Raw genomic sequence first — 22,360 nt, 5'->3', positions numbered from 1 at the left:
TTAACCCCACGACGATAGATGGCAGCACTTAGTATATTCAAAGTTGGCACGTACACAAATAAGAAAAAAACATTCACATGATCACGTAAACAAATATCACGTGTCTTTCTATTTCCAAAAGAGTACTTTCAAGTTTCTATGATCTTTCCTTGTTAGTTTTTCCCAGCCCGTCAACATGGTTTTTCAAGCGCTCATAGTTTTTACTTTAGCATGTCTGTGTGTCCCTTGTTACGGTAACAGAAAATTCATAGAAATAGATACATCTTCTAATGATGTTCAGAAGGGAAAAGGCAAACCTGTCTTTCAGGAGCAATGGATTACGCAAAAACTGGACCACTTCAACGGTGCAGACAGTCGAGTGTGGAATCAAGTAAGTTCTGTCATTTTATTATAGTCGTATTCGCACTGCAGTATATGGAGATATCAGTTACCTGTTAGTTGTTCTGTCTACTGTCTAGGCGTAATCAAGTCTGTTAGTTCATGCATAACACAACATACCGTTAATTACATTTCCAGAAATTCCTTGTAACTGAGACGCACTACAGAGCTGGAGGACCGGTGTTTTTGATGATCGGCGGAGAAGGTCCAATCAACGCCGGATGGATGGCCATGGACCCTGGGTCGGCCTGGCTTACTTATGCCAAGAAGCTCGGCGCCCTCTGCCTTATGGTAGAACATCGTTTCTACGGCGACAGTCGTCCCACAGTGTAAGTTTTTTAAATATACAGTATCAGTCAAAAGTTTGGACACCTACTCATTCAAGTGTTTTTCTTTATTTTTACTATTTTCCACATTGTAAAATAGAATAGTTAAGACATCAAAACTATGAAATAACACACATGGAATCATGTAGTAACCAAACAAGTGTTAAACCAATCAAAATATATTTTAGATTCTTCAAAGTAGCCACACTTTGCCTTGATGACAGCTTTGCACACTATTGGCATTCTCTCAACCAGCTTCAGCTGGAATGCTTTTCCAACAGTTCCCACATATGCTTATCTGCTTTTCTTTCACTCTGTGGCCCAACTCATCCCAAACCAATTGGGTTGAGGTCGGGTGATTATGGAGGCCAGGCTATCTGATGCAGCACTCCATCACTCTCCTTCTTTGTCAAATAGCCCTTACACAGCCTGTAGGTGTGTTGGGTCATTGTCCTGTAGATTGATGAGGAAAAAAACTGATGGGATGGCGTATTGCTGCAGAATGCTGTGGTAGCCATGCTGGTTAGGTGTGCCTTGAATTCTAAATAAATCACTCTGTGTCACCAGCAAAGCACCCCACACTATCATACCTCCTCCATGCTTCACGGTGGGAACCACACTTGCGGAGATAATCCGTTCACCTACTCTGCGTCTCACAAAGAAACAGCTGTTGGAACCAAAAATCTCACATTTGGACTCATCAGACCGAAGGACAGATTTCCACCAGTCTAATGTCCATTGCTCATGTTTCTTGGCCCAAGCAAGTCTCTTCTTATTATTGGTGTCGTTTAGTAGTGATTTTTTTTTACCATGAAGGCCTGATTCACACAGTCTCCTCGGAACAGTTGATGTTTAGATGTGTCTGTTACTTGAACTCTGTGAAGCATTTATTTGGGCTGCAATTTCTGAGGCTGTTAACTCTAATGAACGTATACTCTGTAGCAGAGGGAACTCTGGGTCTTCCTTTCCTGTGGCGGTCCTCATGAGAACCAGTTTCATCAGGAGAGCCAGCTCATGAGAGCTAGCACAAGTGTGACTGCACTTGAAGAAGTTCTTGAAATGTTCCGTATTGACTGACCTTCATGTCTTAAAGTAATGATGGACTGTTGTTTCTCTTTGCTTATTTGAGTTGTTCTTGCCATAATATGGACTTGGTCTTTTATCAAATAGGGCTATCTTCTGTATACCAGCCCTACCTTGTCACAACACAACTGATTGGCTCAAATGCATTAAGAAGGAAAGAAATTCCACAAATTAACTTTTAAGAAGGCACACCTGTTAATTGAAATGCATTCCAGGTGAATACCTCATGAAGCTGGTTGAGAGAATGCCAAGAGTGTGCAAAGCTGTCGTCAAGGCAAAGTGTGGCTACTTTGAATTATCTCAAATATAAAATATATTTAGATTTGTTTAACATTGTTTTGGTGACTACATGACCCCATACGTGTTATTTCATAGTTTTGATGTCTTCAATATTATTCTACAATGTAGAAAATAGTAAAATAAAGAAAAACCTTTGAATTAGCAGGTGTGGCCAAACTTTTGACTGGTGCTGTATATGGGATGGTTTTATGTATGTTTAGATATTTCTTGTAATTTTAAATGCGCTTGTATCACTATATTACGGTGGCTGTTCTTCATCAAATAACCTCTAGGGGAGTTCAATTGAAAGGTGAGCACCCCTGTCCAGCAGTGTCCTGTGCTCTCTCAATATGAATCTCATTTAACTGATGGATATCTGTTATTATTTGTATCTTGCTAGTTCAAAGAATCTAGTGGGATTGATTGACGTGTCGTTCATACAGAGTATAGAAATAGTCAACCAGGTGTTGAGTGAGGCTCTCAAACTGTTTTCCTCCTGACTTGATTAGCCCCTTTTCTTTCTTGTCCCTCACAGTGACCTGAGCACAGAGAACCTGCGGTTCCTCAGCAGTCAACAAGCTCTGGCCGACCTGGCTCACTTCCGCACTGTCATCGCTAAACAACGGGGCTTGACCAACAGCAAGTGGGTGGCATTCGGCGGGTCATACCCAGGTGCGCTGGCAGCCTGGTCCCGACTCAAGTACCCCCACCTGATTCAAGCTGCTGTGGCAAGCAGCGCACCTCTCCACGCCACGGTAAACTTCTCAGGTAATAATAACACACAGTAATCCTCCTTTCTCTCAGTGATCTGTCAATTTTCTCTCAGGCTTGTCCAAGTCCCCATCTCTTCCTCTACATGACCAGTGTCACTCTGCCTGCAGGAGTTTCAGGGTGTTACAGAATACCTGGAGGAGGGTGTCTCAATCATTTTAACATTTGTCTGAAATAAACTTAAGCAAATCACTCAATAATCAGCAGAGGCATAACAAAAGATTGAGCCTGGATTGGCCTGGACTTCAGAAGACCCCAATGTTCTGAATGTTTCACCTTGCTGAATATAGTCCCCAGCCAGATCCATTTGATGGAATAATGAACTGGAAATAGTCATGCACTGACTATGAGCCTGTCACTATCAGTGGAGGCTGCTGAGGGGGGAGGACGGCTCATAGTAATGGCTAGAATGGAGGCAATGGAAACCATATGTTTGATAGCATTCCATTGACTCTATTCCAGCCATTATTATGATCCGTCCTCCCCCTCAGCAGCCTCCACTGGTCACTATGTATATTAGAGTTGAGGATCATGGTCAGTGTTATACCCTGGAGGGCAGATAGAGGAATAGTGGTGGATGGGGAAGAGTGAAGGGTCCTCTTTAGGTTGTTGTCTTTCTCTTCTTTTCTCTCTTCTATTGTCTCACTGATTTCTTGAGGAAGAGCTCTCCCTCGCCCTCCATTTGGTAAATCCGACCACAATTATATCCTCCTGATTCCTGCTTACAAGCTAAAATTAAAACAGGAAGCACCAGTGACTTGGTCTATAAAAAAGTGGTCAGGTGAAGCAGATGCTAAACTACAGGACTGTTTTGCTATCACAGACTGGAACATGTTCTGGGATTCTTTCGATGACATTGAGGAGGACACCACATCAGTCACTGGCTTTATCAATAAGTGCATCGAGGACGTCGTCTCCACAGTGACTGTACGTACATACCCCAACCAGAAGCCATGGATTACAGGCAACATTTGCACTGAGCTAAAGGGTAGAGCTGCCGCTTTCAAGGTGCGGGACTCTAACACGGAAGCTTATTAAAAATCCTGCTATATCAAACAGGCAAAGCATCAAAACAGGGCTAAGATTGAATCGTACTACACCGGCTCCGACGCTCGTCTTATGTGGCAGGGCTTGCAAACTATTACAGACTACAAAGGGAAGCACAGCGGCGAAATAATAAAATAAATGAGCTAAATAATTTATATGCTCTCTTTGAGGCAAGCAACACTGAGGCATGCATGAGACTGTGTGATCACACTCTCCGTAGCCGACGTGAGTAAGACCTTTAAATAGGCCAACATTCATGGCTACAGCTCATCGTTCAACACCATAGTAGCCTCAAAGCTCATCAATAAGCTAAGGATCCTGGGACTAAAACACCTCACTCTGCAACTGGATCCTGGACTTCCGGACGGGCCGCCCCCAGGTGATGAGGGTAGGTAGAAACACATCTGCCACACTGATCCTCAACACTGGAGCCCCTAAGTGGTGCATGCTCAGTCCCCTCCTGTACTCCTTGTTCACCCACAACTGCATGGCCAGGCACGACTCCAAGACCATCATTAAGTTTGCAGACGACACAACAGTGACAGGCCTGATCACAGAAAACGACGGGACAGCCTATAGGGAGGAGGTCAGAGACCTGGCCGTGTGGTGCCAGAATAACGACCTATCCCTCAATGTAACCAAGACTAAGGAGATGATTGTGGACTACAGGAAAAGGAGGACCGAGCACTCCCCCATTCTCATCGACAGGGCTGTAGTGGAGAAGGTTGAGAGCTTCAAGTTCTTTGGTGTCCACATCACCAGCAACTAGAATGGTCCAAACACACCAAGACAGTCATGAATAGGGCACAACAAAGCCTATTCCCCCTCAAGAAACTAAAAAGATTTGGCATGGGTCCTCAGATCCTCAAAATGTTCTGCAACTGCACCATCAAGAGCATCCTGACTGGTTGCATCACTGCCTGGAACGGCAATTACTTGGCCTCCGACCGCAAGGCACTACAGAGGGTAGTGCATACGGCCCAGTACATCACTGGGGTTAAGCTGCCTGCCATCCAGGACCTCTACACCAGGCGGTGTTAGAGGAAGGCCCTAAAAATTGTCAAAGACCCCAGTCATAGACTATTCTCTCTACTACCGCATGGCAAGCGGTACCGGAGTGCCAAGTCTAGGACAAAAATGCTTCTCAACAGTTTTACCCCCAAGCCATAAGACTCCTCAACAGGTAATCAAATGGCTAACCGGGCTATCTGCATTGTGTCCCGCCACCCACCACCCACCAACCCCTCTTTTACGCTTCTGCTACTCTCTGTTTATCATATATGCATAGTCACTTTAACCATATCTACATGTACATACTACCTCAATCAGCCCGACTAACCGGTGCCTGTATATAGCCCCGCTACTGTATATAGCCTCGCTACTGTATATAGCCCCGCTACTGTTATAGCCCCGATACTGTATATAGCCCCGATACTGTTATTTTTCACTGTCTTTTTTTACTGTTGTTTTTATTTCTTTACTTACCTATTGTTCACCTAATACCTTTTTTTACACTGTTAGTTAGAGCCTGTAAGTAAGCATTTCACTGTAAGGTCTACACACCTGTTGTATTCGGTTCACGTGATAAATAAACGTTGATTTGATTTGACAAGGGTGTCACCAAGGCAACAGTGTCTTGGAATATGGACAACTATAACAACACACACTGACCTCTTTTGATGAGACTGGGAACATTTAGAGATCAACCAACACACACAAGCACAGAAGCTCAGTTGGGAATACTGCACTGATGTCAGATACCGGCATATTTCTCCCAGTCCAAGCAAGTTTCTATTTCCCAACAATGAGCAGGCCATTGTGGTTTAGTGAGTGTTTTTAACCATAAGTGCTTTCTCTTGTTCGTCTGAACAAGGCTCACTTTTTCCACTGTAAAGATCATCATTTTAGAAAGTCATAAACATTGAAATAATATGGTTATTATTGTGGTAACCACACATGGAGCTGGCCTGTCCATACTGGGACGCAGAAAGTTCAACAATATGTTTGAAAACTCTAACTCTTAACACTGTACGATATTCTAAATAAGGTTCATGTTATTTGAACAGTACTCCTACGCACTGTTTAAGTATGACTTTGGGAGGTACTTAGAGACTGGAGGCAGAAAGGGTTCTATAAATACAATCCACTCATTATATATTATGACGTAACTTACTGGCTCTGTTGGAACAGTCACCACGTCTTTATATTGTCTCAAAATATGATTTGCTCTGTTTAAATAGTGTTGGTTCAGAGTGACTTGTGTTTGAACTGTGTGTTGTCTCTCTCCGCATTTTGCCCAGAGTACCTGGAGGTGGTGTGGCGGGCCCTGGCAGCTGAGAACCCAGAGTGCCCCCTGCTGGTAAAGAAGGCTTTTGACACCCTGCAGGAGCGCATCAAAGACCCCAACAACTTCGAAAACATCACCAAAGATTTCAAGTACTACACCTCTCCTCTTTTCCCACCTCTCACAATATAGCCCACTGTCACGAACCGGATCAAAGCCCGTCACAAAAAGGGAGACAACGTGGAGATATATTTAAAAACATATTTAATAACTGAAGTAACCTCTATACAATAAACAATGGTGTGTAAGTGAGTGGTTGCATGCATAGATGTGCCAAAACAAACAAACTGGCCACAACCAAACTCAAACAGTGTCTCAGTGAGAGAGTCACCTTAATGAATGGGTAAAAGGTGTATTTATCCCCGGGACACACCCGGGCCCAGGTGTGTCCCATTTCGCTGACGACCCTCCCGGCTCCGCCCACCAACATCATATTAAGGAAAACAAGAGCAAAGAGAAAGAATTCAGCAGACAAGAGTAGGAGGGTCGTTACAGAGAAAGAATTCGGCAGACAGAGTAGGAGGGTCGTTACACCACAAGCATATACACTCTCTCAAATAGTTATTCTCATCTACTGGAATAGTAGAAAATAGTTACAGTAAGAAGAATCACTACATAGTAGAGAATGACAAATACCACAGAACAGGTGTGTGGTGTGGCTGAGGACAAACAGGTGTGTTATAAATTGGGGTCAAGTGGCAGGAAATGATCCTGTCACTCCAGCTCCTCTCCTAACTGTCCTAAGTGTGTGTGTTGACGGTGTTGGTGTGAGATTGGTCTGGTTGCAGCTCATCTCTCTTGGCCTTCAATGTCTGCACTGGCAGCTTGAGATATCAGAACGTCGGGCACGCACTGGAATCTGTTGGAATGCCAAGGCATCCGATCCTGTCTCTATGGTAATGTCCACACTTCACACTTTGCGACTTCTACTATCAGAATACGAAGATCGCATTGAAAAGACTGGTCTAGACGCACAAAAGTCGCTTTGTGGTCTGATTGTGTTCAAATCTGGCTGACCACTTCAGGAGGTGGTCAGGGATGCATTGTGTGCGGATTTCTCAGTCTGGACGCAATCAGTCAACAGGAACGCGCGTGGGCAACATCATCAGCACTTCCCCCACAAGTCTCCAGAAAGCTTGTGTTTTGGGACCTAGAGGCACCTTTTCTTTACATATGTTTATTTAACCTTTGTTTAACAAGGCAAGTCGTTGGAGGAAATACATTCCTAGTATATGTACTGGACTCAAATTCTAACCAGCTAGCTAATAAACTCAGCAAAAAAAGAAATGTCCTCTCACTGTCAACTGCGTTTATTTTCAGCAAACTTAACATGTTAAATATTTGTATGAACATAACAACATTCAACAACAGACATAAACTGAACAAGTTCCACAGACATGTGATTAACATAAATTGAATAATGTGTCCCTGAACAAAGGGGGGGTCAAAATCAAAAGTAACAGTCAGTATCTGGTGTGGCCACCAGCTGCATTATGTACTGCAGTGCATCTCCTACTCATGTACTGCACCAGATTTGCCAGTTCTTGCTGTGAGGTGTTACCCCACTCTTCCACCAAGGCACCTGCACGTTCCAGGACATTTCTGAGGGGAATGGCCCTAGCCCTCACCCTCCAATCCAACAGGTCCCAGACGTGTTCAATGGGATTGAGATCCGTGAGCTTCGCTGGCCATGGCAGAACACTGACATTCCTGTCTTGCAGGAAATCACGCACAGAACGAGCAGTACGGCTGGTGGCATTGTCATGCTGGAGGGTCATGTCAGGATGAGCCTGCAAGAAGGGTACCACATAAGGGAGGAGGATGTCTTCCCTGTAACGCACAGCATTGAGATTGCCTGCAATGACAACAAGCTCAGTCTGATGATGCTGTGACACACCGGCCCAGACCATTCCAGAGTACAGGCTTCGGTGTAACGTTCATTCCTTCAACGATAAACTAGAATCCGATCATCACCCCTGGTGAGACAAAACATTGACTCATCAGTGAAGAGCACTTTTTGCCAGTCCTGTCTGGTCCAGCGGCGGTGGGTTTGTGCCCATAGGGGACGTTGTTGCCGGTGGTGTCTGGTGAGGACCTGCCTAACTACAACAAGCCTACAAGCCCTCAGTCCAGCCTCTCTCAGCCTATTGCGGACAGTCTGAGCACTGATGGAGGGATTGTGCGTTCCTGGTGTAACTCGGGCAGTTGTTGTTGCTGCCATCCTGTATCTGTCCCGCAGGTGTGATGTACTGTGCAGGTGTTGTTACACGTGGTCTGCCACTGTGAGAACGATCAGCTGTCCGTCCTGTCTCCCTATAGCGCGGTCTTAGGCGTCGCACAGTACGGACATTGCAATTTATTGCCCTGGCCACATCTGCAGTCCTCATGCCTCCTTGCAGCATGCCTAAGGCACGTTCACGCAGATGTGCAGGGACCCTAGGCATCTTTCTTTTGGTGTTTTTCAGAGTCAGTAGAAAGGCCTCTTTAGTGTCCTAAGTTTTCATAACTGTGTCCTTAATTGCCTACCGTCTGTAAGCACCGTTCCACAGGTGCATGTTCATTAATTGTTTATGGTTCATTGAACAAGCATGGGAAATGGTGTTTAAACCCTTTACAATGAAGATCTGAAGTTATTTGGATTTTTACGAATTATCTTTGAAAGACCGGGTCCTGAAAAAGGGGTTTCTTTTTTTGCTGAGTTTTTTATTTATTTATTTTTTTACATTTGGGGTCTATAGTTATGCTCACCCGTATGCAATCCCTTTAGCATTGCTTGCCAGCTTGCTATAGAGGCCATCAGCAGTAGCTAAATACTGTAGCTGCTAAATACTGTAGCAAGCCAGCAAGCAATGCTATTTTGCCTATTCTACCGTTTTGTAGAATGCATACAGGCATATAATGCAGGAAAATGGTATTCAGGCACACTGTGGGCATTTAAATGTAGGTGTAGATGCATGACTGGTTCGAAATTCGATCAGAATACTAAAGCTGCAAGAACTGTCAAGTCTAGACATGGCAATAGTCTCTCTGAAAGGCATTGGTGCTCCAGGCGGACAAAGGAATCACTCTCCATCTCTTCATTCAGTCCCTCTTATCTTTCCCTCTTAACCTTTCCCTCTTAACCTTTCCCTCTCCCTGTTAACCTTTCCCTTCCCCCCTGTTAACCTTTCCCTCTCCCCTGTTAACCTCTCCCCTGTTAACCTCTCCCTGTTAACCTCTCCCTGTTAACCTCTCCCTGTTAACCTTTCCCTCTCCCTCTTAACCTTTCCCTCTCCCTCTTAACCTTTCCCTCTCCCTGTTAACCTTTCCCTCTCCTTCTTAACCTTTCCCTCTCCCTCTTAACCTTTCCCTCTCCCTGTTAACCTCTCCCTCTCCCTGTTAACCTCTCCCTAGCTGGTAACCTCTCCCTCTCCCCGTTAACCTCTCCCTGTTAATCTCTCCCTAGCCGGTAACCTCTCCCTCTCCCTGTTAACCTCTCCCTCTCCCTGTTAACCTCTCTGATAGAGGAATTCTAAATTCCTTTATGTTTTATTGCCAAAACCAATTCAATTCGCACTCATTTCTAATTCATGATAAGTTGTAAGTTTATCATTTGCATGAATTAGCAAGAGACCCGTCTTAAAAACAAGTTCAGCATTTATTCTTGATGAGTACTGACCCAAAATACAAAGAACATTACATTTTAAAGAAAGGGAACATAAAATGACGTCATCAGTTTCACACCCTCTCCCATCCTTACAATAGGTAGTATTCAGTCCTAGAGAAGTTTTACTCCCCTCATAAACTACATTCCAACCTGTCTAAAATATATACTTCTCTCCACTAATGGAATCCAACCAAAACATTCTTATCTGTTTGAAAAACTATCTTATCCCTCCTCCTTAAACTTCCCAGGAGGCACAGACAATTAATTCATTCTGCTTACATTTTCAGGAACAGCTCAACCAAAAACTCATACTTTTCAAATCATAACATAATAGTATTAGAATAAATGGTTCTAATCAATAATGTAAATGTATACATAATTAATCATCTAAACTATAATATCCTCTACCACTCTCTCCCTCTCCCTCTCCCTGTTAACCTCTCCCTCTCCCTGTTAACCTCTCCCTCTCCCTGTTAACCTCTCCCTCTCCCTGTTAACCTCTCCCTGTTAACCTCTCCCTCTCCCTGTTAACCTCTCCCTTAACCTCTCCCTGTTAACCTCTTACTCTCCCTGTTAACCCCTCCCTCTCCCTGTTAACCTCTCCCTGTTAACCCCTCCCTCTCCCTGTTAACCTCTCCCTCTCCCTGTTCCCTCTCCCTGTTAACCTCTCCCTGTTAACCTCTCCCTGTTAACCTCTCCCTCTCCCTGTTAACCTCTCCCTCTCCCTGTTAACCTCTCCCTCTCCCTGTTAACCTCTCCCTGTTAACCTCTCCCTGTTAACCTCTCCCTCTCCCTGTTAACCTCTCCCTAGCCGGTAACCTCTTAACCGTCATCGTATCATTTATTGGTGTGTTTGTAGACTTGAAAGTGAAAGGGTTTTAGTCAAGTGTTTGTGTGGCATGTCTGCATGCCTTGGTCACATTGGTCTTTGGCTTTAGGGGCAGTCTCTTATTACTGCATGCTCTCTGTGTGCTTGTTCCAGGTTGTCATAGTGACTGTATGGTCATTTTATATGGTGAACGGTGGGCTGAGACTGCTTTATTAGTCTGGTAACTGCTACTGATGTCAGACTGACACACACAGACCATGCATTTGTCTGGGCAGCCGCCTGACCACACTGTACAAGTGCTCGCACACAAAAACACATGTACATGTAGTCCATGTCTCCGTCTGTCCTATTTTCTAACCACAAGATACCTCTGAGAGACCGTGTCACAGTTCTGTCCTGAGGTCGCTCTGTCACGGGTCACTTCCAAAGTCAACATGTGACCTCAACTAGTGGGTGGGACTGGGCCTGTTGTGGGCGGTGACTAATGACAACACAAACAACAACCCTCTAGGGCTTTTGGATGATGGTAATTTGCTAGCCCAATGTTACAATAGCAACCAAAAACACATGACCTCCTCTGCTCCTGAGTCCTTAAATAGAATGAATAGAACGGTCGTCCCCATTCAAGTCAATGATGGCAGAATGGGTGGACTGGCAGCCATTGGGGGAAGTAAAAGCAGGAAGTGTACTCATCAATATGTGCCATGATTTGTTGATTCAATTTAACTGGCATTACAAAAATGACATTCCATTGCATGGGCCACATTGGTTAACATAATTTGAATGAACATTCTACATTGCCAAAGAAATTATTACATCACAATACCAGGCAGCCATTGAGTGTAATGATGAGTTTACCAGTCAAATTGCCAGGGTTAGAGGTTCCAAGCCCGTTCTATTCATTCTATTTCTGGGTATGTTTGTGAATTCAATCTGGAGTGCCAGAAGGCGCTCAGAGTGCGCTCTGAACGTTTGTAAATTCAGAGCGCTGTCAGATTATCCGTTTGTAAATTCAGAGTGCTGTCAGATTGTCCGTTTGTAAATTCAGAGTGCTGTCAGATTGTCCGTTTGTAAATTCAGAGCGTTGTCAGATTGTCCGTTTGTAAATTCAGAGTGCTGTCAGATTGTCCGTTTGTAAATTCAGAGCGTTGTCAGATTGTCCGTTTGTAAATTCAGAGCGCTGTCAGATTGTCCGTTTGTAAATTCAGAGCGTTGTCAGATTGTCCGTTTGTAAATTCAGAGCGTTGTCAGATTGTCCGTTTGTAAATTCAGAGCGCTGTCAGATTGTCCGTTTGTAAATTCAGAGCGTTTCGCTCTCTGAATGTTCAGAGCACTCACTGGACGCTCTGATTGAGGAGTAGGGTTGATCCGAGCGCTCTTACCTCACAACGTCAGTCAAGCACCCAAGCTAACTGGCTGGCTACTTCCAGGCACAAATGAGTGAACACCTTTTTACTCGCTCTAGCAGAGCTGGTTAGGCTGTTTTCATGTTATCCCGAGCGTTTGTGACTAACTGTGATGGTGGCAACAATTGAATTACACTTTTTTGCTGACGTTTACTGGCACCGGCAATATATAACCGGTGTTGAGCGTTCGCAAATTCATCAGTTATTCTGCGCTCTGCACACTCAGGCGAGAGTGCTCTGAAATCGGAGTAGGGGGGTGTGACTTATGCAACCGAAGACTCATTTGCTGCAACGCCTTGCTTGTTTCAGAAAGGAGCAACAAAGTTTACGCACATTGTTAAGAGTCCATGTTACAGCAGAAACGGACTTAACCACACTAATGCCCAGCTGTCCCGTGTTCATATTTTAAATAAAAATGTTATGGTGGTTATTTTATTTTCATGCTGGTCTTCATCCATAAACGTCGGTTACACGGTAATTGTGCCAGCCCTACGCCACACTATAACCCCTAGGCAGCGCCCTTCAACCCAATCACTGTCACCATGACGAACGACTTCATTATCCCATGGTTATGGGTGTGAGGGATCCGTGTAATATCCTGGTTATATTAAGCTGACAGGCTAGTTCGAAAAAATACAGACTAAAACAACATAATAAATCCATGCGGAACGTTCAAAAATAAACACACTCATTGCACCAGCGCCGTGGCTGATTCTACAGGGTCAGCATTGAAAAGTTAACCAGTGTTCGGAAAATCAATTAATAAATTGGCTTTTGAGAATTAGAAAAACGTTTAAATGATTAAAATTACAGTAAAACAGTGTATGCTATGTGTTTGCTGAGCAGTTCGTTGAAATTCAATATGATTGTGTTCATTTTACACTTTGATGGCGAACTTCTGTACTGCTTCCATTCACGCCGTCATTTTCACTCAGGCGCAGAGTCCAATGAATTTATTTTCGAACGCTTCTGTGTAGAATTATTACGTTGTTTTAACCTGTTATCTTAAACCTAACTGACGGGTTGGGTCAAGTATTTCCTTCTGTCAGTCTGACAACATGTCAGTTCATACTGCAAAAGCTTTTATTGGTTGGAGGACGTCCTCCGGAAGTGGTCATAATTACCATGTATGTCTATGGAAGGGGGTGTGGCCTACCCGCCTCCTAGGTTTAGTATTAAAGTCAATGTAGCTAGCTGTCCTCCGGCTACACCATGGTGCTAGCCCAGACAGTGCTGTTGAAGTTACTGAACTTCCCTTCATTGCAAACAGTGTATTTTAATAAATTATTTGGTGACATGAATATTTTTAGCGTAGTTTTATCTAAAAAAGGATACATTTTTAAATATTATTTTTTTAAACTATTTTTGTTGTTATTGATCATGCTGTATATAGACTTTTCTACTGTATTATTGTATGTTTGTTTATTCCATGTGTAACTCTGTGTTGTATGTGTCAAACTGCTTTGCTTTATCTTGGCCAGGTCACAGTTGCAAATGAGAACTTGTTCTCAACTAGCCTACCTGGTTAAATAAAGGTGAAATTTAAAAAATTCACTGAGGAGGATGGTCTTCCACTTCCTTCTCTGAAGAGCCTCCACTGATGTATATACTGTAAGCGTCAGGAGTACCTTGGGGCTCCTTTCCGCTTGTACAAAAATGACTAGATAGAAAGGAGTGAGCTAATGTGAGTGTCAAAAACAGAACAATAGTGACCTAGTGTATAAGATGAGGTTGTTTGCGTTCCAGGCTTACTTATACAGAGGACTAGTTCCATGAATGTGTATACTCTATACTGTCATCAGCAGTGGCCCTCGGTCTCTATAACACAGCTCACTCTCTCTCTCGCTCACTCTCACTCTTTCATTCTCTGTCTCTCAGTTTATGTTCAAAACTGCAGATCCAGTCAGAGAAGGACCGGGCATACATCCTAGATGCCCTGGCAGACAACATTATGAACACAGTCCAATACAACAATGACAATAGAGAATTTGAGGTAAGAGAGGTTTGTGGACAGTATGTCATTTCAGGGTATAAGGAGCCTGGTTGACCTAGGAGAGGAACCATTTTGAGTCAGGATTAGGGTAGTTTGGGGCTCAAAGGGGCAGTGGTGGAAAAAGTACCCAATTGTCATACTTTAGTAAAAGTAAAGATGCATTAATAGATCATGACTCAAGTAAAATTGATAGTCACCCAGTAAAATACAAATTGAGTAAAAGTCTAAAAGTATTTACTTTTAAATATACTGAAGTATTAAAAGTAAATGTAATTGCTAAAATATACTTAAGTATCAAAAGTTAAAGTATAAATCATTTAACATTTCTTATATTAATCAAACCAGACAGCCTTGTTTTCTTGTGTTTTAAATTTATGGATAGCCAGGGGCGCGCTCCAACACTAAGATATCGTTTAAAAATGAAGCATGTGCTTAGTGAGTCCACCTGATCAGAGGCAGCAGGAGTGACCAGGGATGTTCTCTTGATAAGTGTATGAATTAGACCATTTTCCTGTCCTGCTATTCATTCAAAATTGAACTTTTGGGTGTCAGTGAAAATGTATGGAGTAAAAAGTACACAGTGGTGTAAAGTACTTAAGTAAAAAATACTTTAAAGTACTACTTAAGTAGTTTTTGGGGGGTATCTGTACTTTAATTTACTATTTATATTTTTGACTACTTTTACTTCACTACATTCTTAAAGAAAATGTGCTTTTCACTTTAAAAAAAGATTTTATACATTTTCCCTGACACCCAAAAGTATTACATTTTTCATACTTAGCAGGACAGAAAAATTGTCCAATTCACTCACTTATCGAGAGAAGATCATTGGTCAGTCCCACTGCCTATGATCTGGCAGACTCACAAACGCAAATGTTTCATTTGTAAGTTATGTCTGAGTGTTGGAGTGTTCCTCTGGCGATCCATAAATTGAAAACACAAGAAAATGGTGCTGTCTGGTTTGCTTAATATAAAGGATTTGAAAGTATTTACAGTTTTACCTTTGATACTTAAGTATATTTAAAACCAAATACTTTTAGACTCAAGTAGTATTTTACTGGGTGATTTTCACTTTAACTTAAGTTATTTTCTAAGTATGACAATTGTGTACTTTTTCCAGCACTGAAAATACATCGGGGCGGCAGGTAGCCTAGTGGTTAGAGCATTGGATTAGTGTATAGCTTCCATCCCTCTCCTCGCCCCTACCTGGGCTCGAACCAGGGACCCTCTGTACACATCAACAACAGCCACTCTCAAAGCATCGTTACCCATTGCGCCACAAAAGACACGGCCCTTGAAGAGCAAGGGGAACAACTACTTCAAGGTCTCAGAGCGAGTGACGTCACCGATTGAAACACTATTAGCGCACACCACCGCTAACTAGCTAGCCATTTTCACATCGGTTACCCTAGTAACCGAAAGGTTGCAAGATCAAATCCCCGAACTGACAAGGTAAAAATCTGTCATTCTGCCCCTGAACAAGGCAGTTAACACACTGTTCCTAGGCCGTCATTAAAAATAAGAATTTGTTCTTAACTAACTCACCTAGTAAAATAAAGATAAAAAAATACATCTTTAGGAATGTAGTAAAGTTACAGTAGTCAAAATATAAATAGTAAAGTACAGATACATTTTTAAAAATCTATTTAAGGAATACTTTCAAGTAATTTAACTTTTGTAATTTACACCACTGGAAATGGGGTTGAGGAAGAAGGGACAGGTAGCTCAAAGCTGAAGCCCAAGGGAGGAAATAAAACCGCAATTCTTCCAAAGCGAGAGGCCCAGGGTTGTGGCCCAGAAAAGAGGCTCTCCTGGCGGTTCTCTGGGCTTTAATGCACCCCTATCCGAAACCGTGACCCCTCTCATAACCAAGTAGTGTCTGTCTTTACCTCAGGAAGGGAGGCCAGAGAGGGGGGTCTGAGCTTAGAGATCTGACCATTTTCCCAGGGGTCTTTTGTGGTCACCATGGCGATTCTCTCTGTGGCTTGTTGCCGGTGGAGATGTGAGTCCAATTACCAATAATGTGGAAAAAGGGCACAAAAGAGCCTTTGGATTCAGACAGGCTCCAGTTTCCTGGCCTCAGAGCAGAGAGCTGCTTTAAAAGGAGTGGTTTTGTATGAACTCCACAGAACAACACACTAATAAAGTGATTGGTTGGCTCCAGCGCCCAGAGGGATGGATAGGGGCTGGGGGTTCAGGTACCGTTGAGGAATTTGTATAGGGAGTGAAGCAGATAGGGGGGGTGTAATCTAACCCGATAATCTAATACCCCTGCATAGTTGAGCAATTTGTGGCTCATAAAATAGGAAGGAAATTATGTAATCTTATGAAACAATGTTTATAAGGTTATTATTTTTCCATGTATTAACTTAATATAGCAGAGATCCAAACATAGACATGTCTTCTTGTGATGGTCACAGGTGGGGTTAATTTTTCAGCTCTGTGTCGAACCCAGTTGTAGTAAATATGTAACTAACTAAAGATCTCACGTGTACTTTAGCTGCTTAGCATACTTAGTAGAAATGTGTAGCTCTGTATGATACCAGTGAAGTACAGTACCAGTCCAAGGTTTGGACACAGCTACTCATTCAAGGGTTTTTCTTTAATTTGTACTATTTTCTACATTGTAGAATAATATTGAAGACATCAAAACTACGAAATAACACATATGGAATCATGTAGTAACCAAAAAAGTGTTAAACCCTTTGCCTTGATGACAGCCTTTGATGTCTTCACTATTGTTCTACATTGTAGAAAATAGTAACAAATTTTAAAAACCTGGAATGAGTAGGTGTGTCCAAACTTTTAACTGGTACTGTAGATAGACAGCGGTAGTCAATGAGAATCTACAGACTTCCACCCACAGTTATAGTGAGTAACCATGATGTTGTGTCATTGCAGCATGTGTTGGACACGAACTGCACCATTAAGACTGTGTGTGGTGTGATGTCCGATGCCTCTCTGGGAGACCCCTACTACCGCTTCGCAGCTTTTGTTCGCCTCAGAACCATTACCCAACTTCTTAAGCCCTGTGTTAAAGACCTCACCTACAACGCTAACCTTCAGGACCTCAGGAACACATCCTATAGCGGACCCCACGGTGGGGGAGGTGAGGGGGTAGAGGGGCAAAGGACCGCACTGCGGGGGGAGGTGCGGGAGGAGAGGGGCAAAGGACCACACTGCGGGGGAGGTGCGGGAGGAGAGGGGCAAAGGATCCCATAGTGGGAGAGGGGTTGGAGTGGTGAAGGGGTAGAGCATCTCTCTGGGGATGTATGTCAATGTCCTAAAAAAAAAAAACTGTACAATGCCAAGGGACAGAAGAAGCCAAACCTGCTTTATCAGCAGTTAACACTGAGACCGTCACTTAATACTGGTCCAGAGGATCCTTGTCCATAATGCTTTTATTTACATTGCTATTTGCACAATTATTTGCTTTGCTAAATTTGAATGGTGATCACCGTACACACCATTTCAATGGACTATCTCATGCTATATGTTTTGTGAAGAAAATGAAGAGTACAAGTGATGGGCTGGAGCTAGAGCAGGTTTGGCTCCTGTTACCTCTGCAGCGTGTAAAGTGTGTTTTATACACTTTTAATAGTGTTATTCAGCATTAAAGAAAGATCCCTCCTTGTTATACTGCTTGACGGTGGGGTTGTGTGCGTACATGTGTGTGTTTGTTTGTCTGCGTGTGCGTGAGTGCATTTGCTAAGACAGGCATTTTACATATATTCCTTTTAGTTTTACAGTGGATAGTGTTGTCTCTCTATATCCTCTGATCTAGAATGTTGGTTAGAGCCCTGTCATCGGTTAGTAATAATGTTCAACCAGTTTCCATGTTGTGCTCTGGCCTTTGGCTATGGCCGTGGTTCCCAGGGATAGTTTCCTTGGCTGGGAGGGCTTATTGGTTTAGTGGGGATCACTGGGACAGGAAGTGAGCTTTTAAAGAGCCGCCTGGAGCTTCTGTAAACCACCCACTTTTCCCTTCTCTCTCCCTCTCTTCCTGGTAACTTTGCTCCCTCTTTCTTCCCTTTCTTTGTCTTTGCTCAAAGGCACAAAACAGTGCATTTGAACAGTAAATAGTTTTCCCCTCAAATTATTTTTGACAACTTAACCTGTCATTCAAGTCTTGTGGTATTACTATGTAATTTAAGCAATGAAGTTGAAACGTTAACATTTGTTCTAGTGAGACACATATTTGTTCTAGTGATTCAGACAAGAGGAAGTCACCAGAGACATACATACAAATGATTATTATATAACTAAATATACTGTAACTGACAGTGTTGATTGGACCCTACTATATGTACAGTGCCTTCTGAAAATATTCAGACCTCTTGACTTTTTCCACATTTTGTTACGTTACAGCCTATTCTAAAATTGATTAAATTAAAAAATGTCCTCAGAAATGTACACACAATACCCAAAAATGACAAAGCGAAAACAGGTTTTTAGACATTTTTTCAATAAAAAACATAAATATCTTATTTTCAATATTCATACCCTTTGCTATGAGACTCGAAATTGAGCTCAGGTGCATCCTGTTTCCATTGACCATCCTTGACATGTTTCTACAACTTGATTGGAGTCCACCTGTGGTAAATTAAATTGATTGGACATGATTTGGAAAGGCACACACCTGTCTATATAAGGTCCCACAGTTGACAGTGCATGTCAAATCAAAAACCAAGCCATGAGGTCGAATGAATTGTCCATAGAGCCCCCGAGACAGGATTGTGTTGAGGCACAGATCTGAGGAAGGGTACCAAAACATTTCTGTAGCATTGAAGGTCCCCAATAACACAGTGGCCTCCATTCTTAAATGGAAGAAGTTTGGAACCACCAAGAGTCTTCCTAGAGCTGGCTGCCCGGCCAAACTGAGCAATCAGGGGACAAGGGCCTTGGTCAGGGAGGTGACCAAGAACCCGATTGTCACTCCTAACAGGTTCTCCTTCCAACTGGACAACGACCCTAAGCACACAGCCAAGACCACATAGGAGTGGCTTCAGGACAAGTCTCTGAATCTCCCAGCCAGAGCCCGGACTTGAACCCGATCGAACATCTCTGGAGAGACCTGAAAATAGCTGTGCAGTAACGCTCCCCATCCAACCTGACAGAGATTGAGAGGATCTGCAGAGAAGAATGGGAGAAACTCTCCAAATACAGGTGTGTCAAGCTTGTAGCGTCATACCCAAGAATACATGAAGCTGTAATTGTTGCCAAAGGTGCTTCAACAAAGTACTGAGTAAGGATCTGAATACTTGTGTAAATGTAATATTTACATGTTTAACATTGAAATATTTCCAAATAAATTAGTGTCTAAACTGTTTTTGCTTTGCCTGTGTGTGTGTGTGTGTGTGTGTGTGAGAATTGATGAGGAAAAATAACAATTTGATCAATTTGAGAATAAGTCTGTAACCTAACAAAACGTGGAAAAAGTCAAGGGGTCTGAATACTTTCCATAGGCAGTGTATATATGTATGTACCGTGGGGCAAAAAAGTATTTTAAGTCAGCCACCAATTGTGCAAGTTCTCCCACTTGAAAATATGAGAGGCCTGTAATTTTAATCATAGGTACACTTCAACTATGACAGACAAAACGAGAAACAATCCAGAAAATCACGTAGGATTTTTAATGAATTTATTTGCAAATTATGGTGGAAAATAAGTATTTGGTCAATAACAAAAGTTTATCTCAATACTTTGTTATATACCCTTTGTTGGCAATGACAGAGGTCAAACATTTTCTGTAAGTCTTCACAAGGTTTTCACACACTGTTGCTGGTATTTTGGCCCATTCCTCCATGCAAATCTCCTCTAGAGCAGTGATGTTTTGGGGCTGTTGTCAGGCTGAAAGACCCAGCCACCTTTCATCTTCAATGCCCTTGCTGATGGAAGGAGGTTTTCACTCAAAATCTCACGATACATGGCCCCATTCATTCTTTCCTTTACACGGATCAGTCGTCCTGGTCCCTTTGCAGAAAAACAGCCCCAAAGCATGATGTTTCCACCCCCATGCTTCACAGTAGGTATGGTGTTCTTTGGATGCAACTCAGCATTCTTTGTCCTCCAAACACGAAGAGTTGAGTTTTTACCAAAAGGTTATATTTTGGTTTCATCTGACCATATGACATTCTCCCAATCTTCTTCTGGATCATCCAAATGCTCTCTAGCAAACTTCAGACGGGCCTGGACATGTACTGGCTTAAGCAGGGGGATACGTCTGGCACTGCAGGATTTGAATCCCTGGCGGCGTAGTGTGTTACTGATGGTAGGCTTTGTTACTTTGGTCCCAGCTCTCTGCAGGTCATTCACTAGGTCCCCCCGTGTGGTTCTGGGATTTTTGCTCAGCGTTCTTGTGATCATGTTGACCCCACGGGTTGAGATCTTGCGTGGAGCCCCAGATCGAGGGAGATTATCAGTGGTCTTGTATGTCTTCCATTTCCTAATAATTGCTCCCACAGTTGCTTTCTTCAAACCAAGCTGCTTACCTATTGCAGATTCAGTCTTCCCAGCCTGGTGCAGGTCTACAATTTTGTTTCTGGTGTCTTTGGACAGCTCTTTGGTCTTGGCCATAGTGGAGTTTGGAGTGTGACTGTTTAAGGTTGTGGACAGGTGTCTTTTATACTGATAACACATTCAAACATGTGCCATTAATACAGGTAACGAGTGGAGGACAGAGGAGCCTCTTATTGAAGAAGTTACAGGTCTGTGAGAGCCAGAAATCTTGCTTGTTTGTAGGTGACCAAATACTTATTTTCCACCATAATTTGCAAATAAATTCATTAAAAATCCTACAATGTGATTTTCTGGATTTTTTTTTTCTTCTAATTTTGTCTGTCATAGTTGAAGTGTACCTATGATGAAAATTACAGGCCTCACTCATATTTTTAAGTGGGAGAACTTGCACAATTGGTGGCTGACTCAATACTTTTTGCCCCACTGTATGTATCTCTGTGTATCCAGGGAGACAGTGGACATACCAGACCTGCACTGAGTTTGGTTACTTCCAGACCACTGATTCTCCTAACCAGCCCTTCGGTGGCTTTGGCCTCCAGTGAGTACTTATTTAATGCTGACAAGTATTCTCCTCCAGGTGTGTGTGTACTAGTGAAGGAATGTCTCTCTGTGGAATAACTGGATCAATGGGTGCCTCTCCTTTCTCTTTCCATCCCTTCCATCTCTGGCAGGTACCATGTGGAACAGTGTCAGGACATTTTCAACATCAGCGCCAAGACACTCTACGCTGGAATAGACCAGACCAATGAGAACTACGGCAGCTACAACATCCGTGCCACGAGAATTGTTTTCCCCAACGGTTCCATCGACCCCTGGCACGCCCTGGGCATCACCTCTAGCAGCTCAGATGACCTCCCTGCCATCTTCATAAAGGGTGAGGGCTCAACATGGGTCCGTTCTATCCTTCAACTGATGTCTATGGTGTCTTGTGACTACATTCAGGTCCTTTCAATATCTGACAAATGCTTTGTACAGGACGATATCAAGAGAGCAGCTGTGTCATGTCACTGTATAACAGCAATCTCTCTATCATATATATATCACTCACTCTGATCCAGGAACAGCACACTGTGCCAACATGTACCCTGCCAGAGCTGAAGATCTCCCCCAGCTGACCCTGGCTCGGGAACACGTCTTCCAGCTCCTACAGAAGTGGCTGAAGGAGAAGTGAGAGACAGCCACAGTGGCCAATCAGGCTGAATGAGAAGTGATAGAAAGCCATGGTTGCCAATCAGGCTGAAGGATAAGGATTTATGTTTGTTTGGAGAAAGGAAATGACCACAGTTGTACAATAGTGACTGTGCTTTAAGGATGTAAGGACTATTGATTATATCAATGTAATGTTGTTTCCTTGTACATGACAAATACAACTTTTAAGAGATTAATCAGATTTGATTTACGCTATCCTCTTCCAGTAAATTCTTTCAAAATAAAGTGTATTTCCCAATATTACTGAAGTTTTTTTTCCAGACAGTCTGTGCACTTCACAATGTCTGACTGTCTACTCTTGTGAAATATCGGCAGGAACATGCATAAATGATGCTCTCACTATTTGCACTATGACAGTAGGAGAACCATGATTATGTCCTACAAAAAGGCCAGAAGATGACATGTCAAACACAAACAACATTCTGGAAATACATTGACTCTACAGCAGAGGGGCTGTGCTACAGTATATCTTTCAGTTCATATTTGCCCTGGTCAAGAATATATGGGGAGAGTTTGTCCTTTAAGAGCTT

The 22,360-nt window shown here is 43.0% G+C and overlaps 1 protein-coding gene across 1 annotated transcript; it reads left to right on the top strand.

Annotated features, from left to right (window-relative positions):
* Nucleotides 1-85: 85 nt before the first annotated feature.
* On the top strand, nucleotides 86-22,070 carry prss16 (serine protease 16). Its single transcript, XM_046293859.1, has 9 exons — nucleotides 86-370; nucleotides 517-707; nucleotides 2,602-2,834; nucleotides 6,185-6,320; nucleotides 13,988-14,102; nucleotides 17,004-17,211; nucleotides 21,069-21,159; nucleotides 21,293-21,495; nucleotides 21,680-22,070. The coding sequence occupies exons 1-9, from the start codon at nucleotides 176-178 to the stop codon at nucleotides 21,790-21,792; spliced, it is 1,485 nt and encodes a 494-aa protein (XP_046149815.1). The 5' UTR covers nucleotides 86-175; the 3' UTR covers nucleotides 21,793-22,070.
* The last annotated feature ends 290 nt before the right edge of the window (nucleotides 22,071-22,360 follow it).

This window comes from Oncorhynchus gorbuscha, linkage group LG13 (genome assembly GCF_021184085.1).
Source record: "Oncorhynchus gorbuscha isolate QuinsamMale2020 ecotype Even-year linkage group LG13, OgorEven_v1.0, whole genome shotgun sequence".
Lineage (NCBI taxonomy): Eukaryota > Metazoa > Chordata > Actinopteri > Salmoniformes > Salmonidae > Oncorhynchus > Oncorhynchus gorbuscha.
This window is presented reverse-complemented; position numbering and strand designations above follow the sequence as displayed.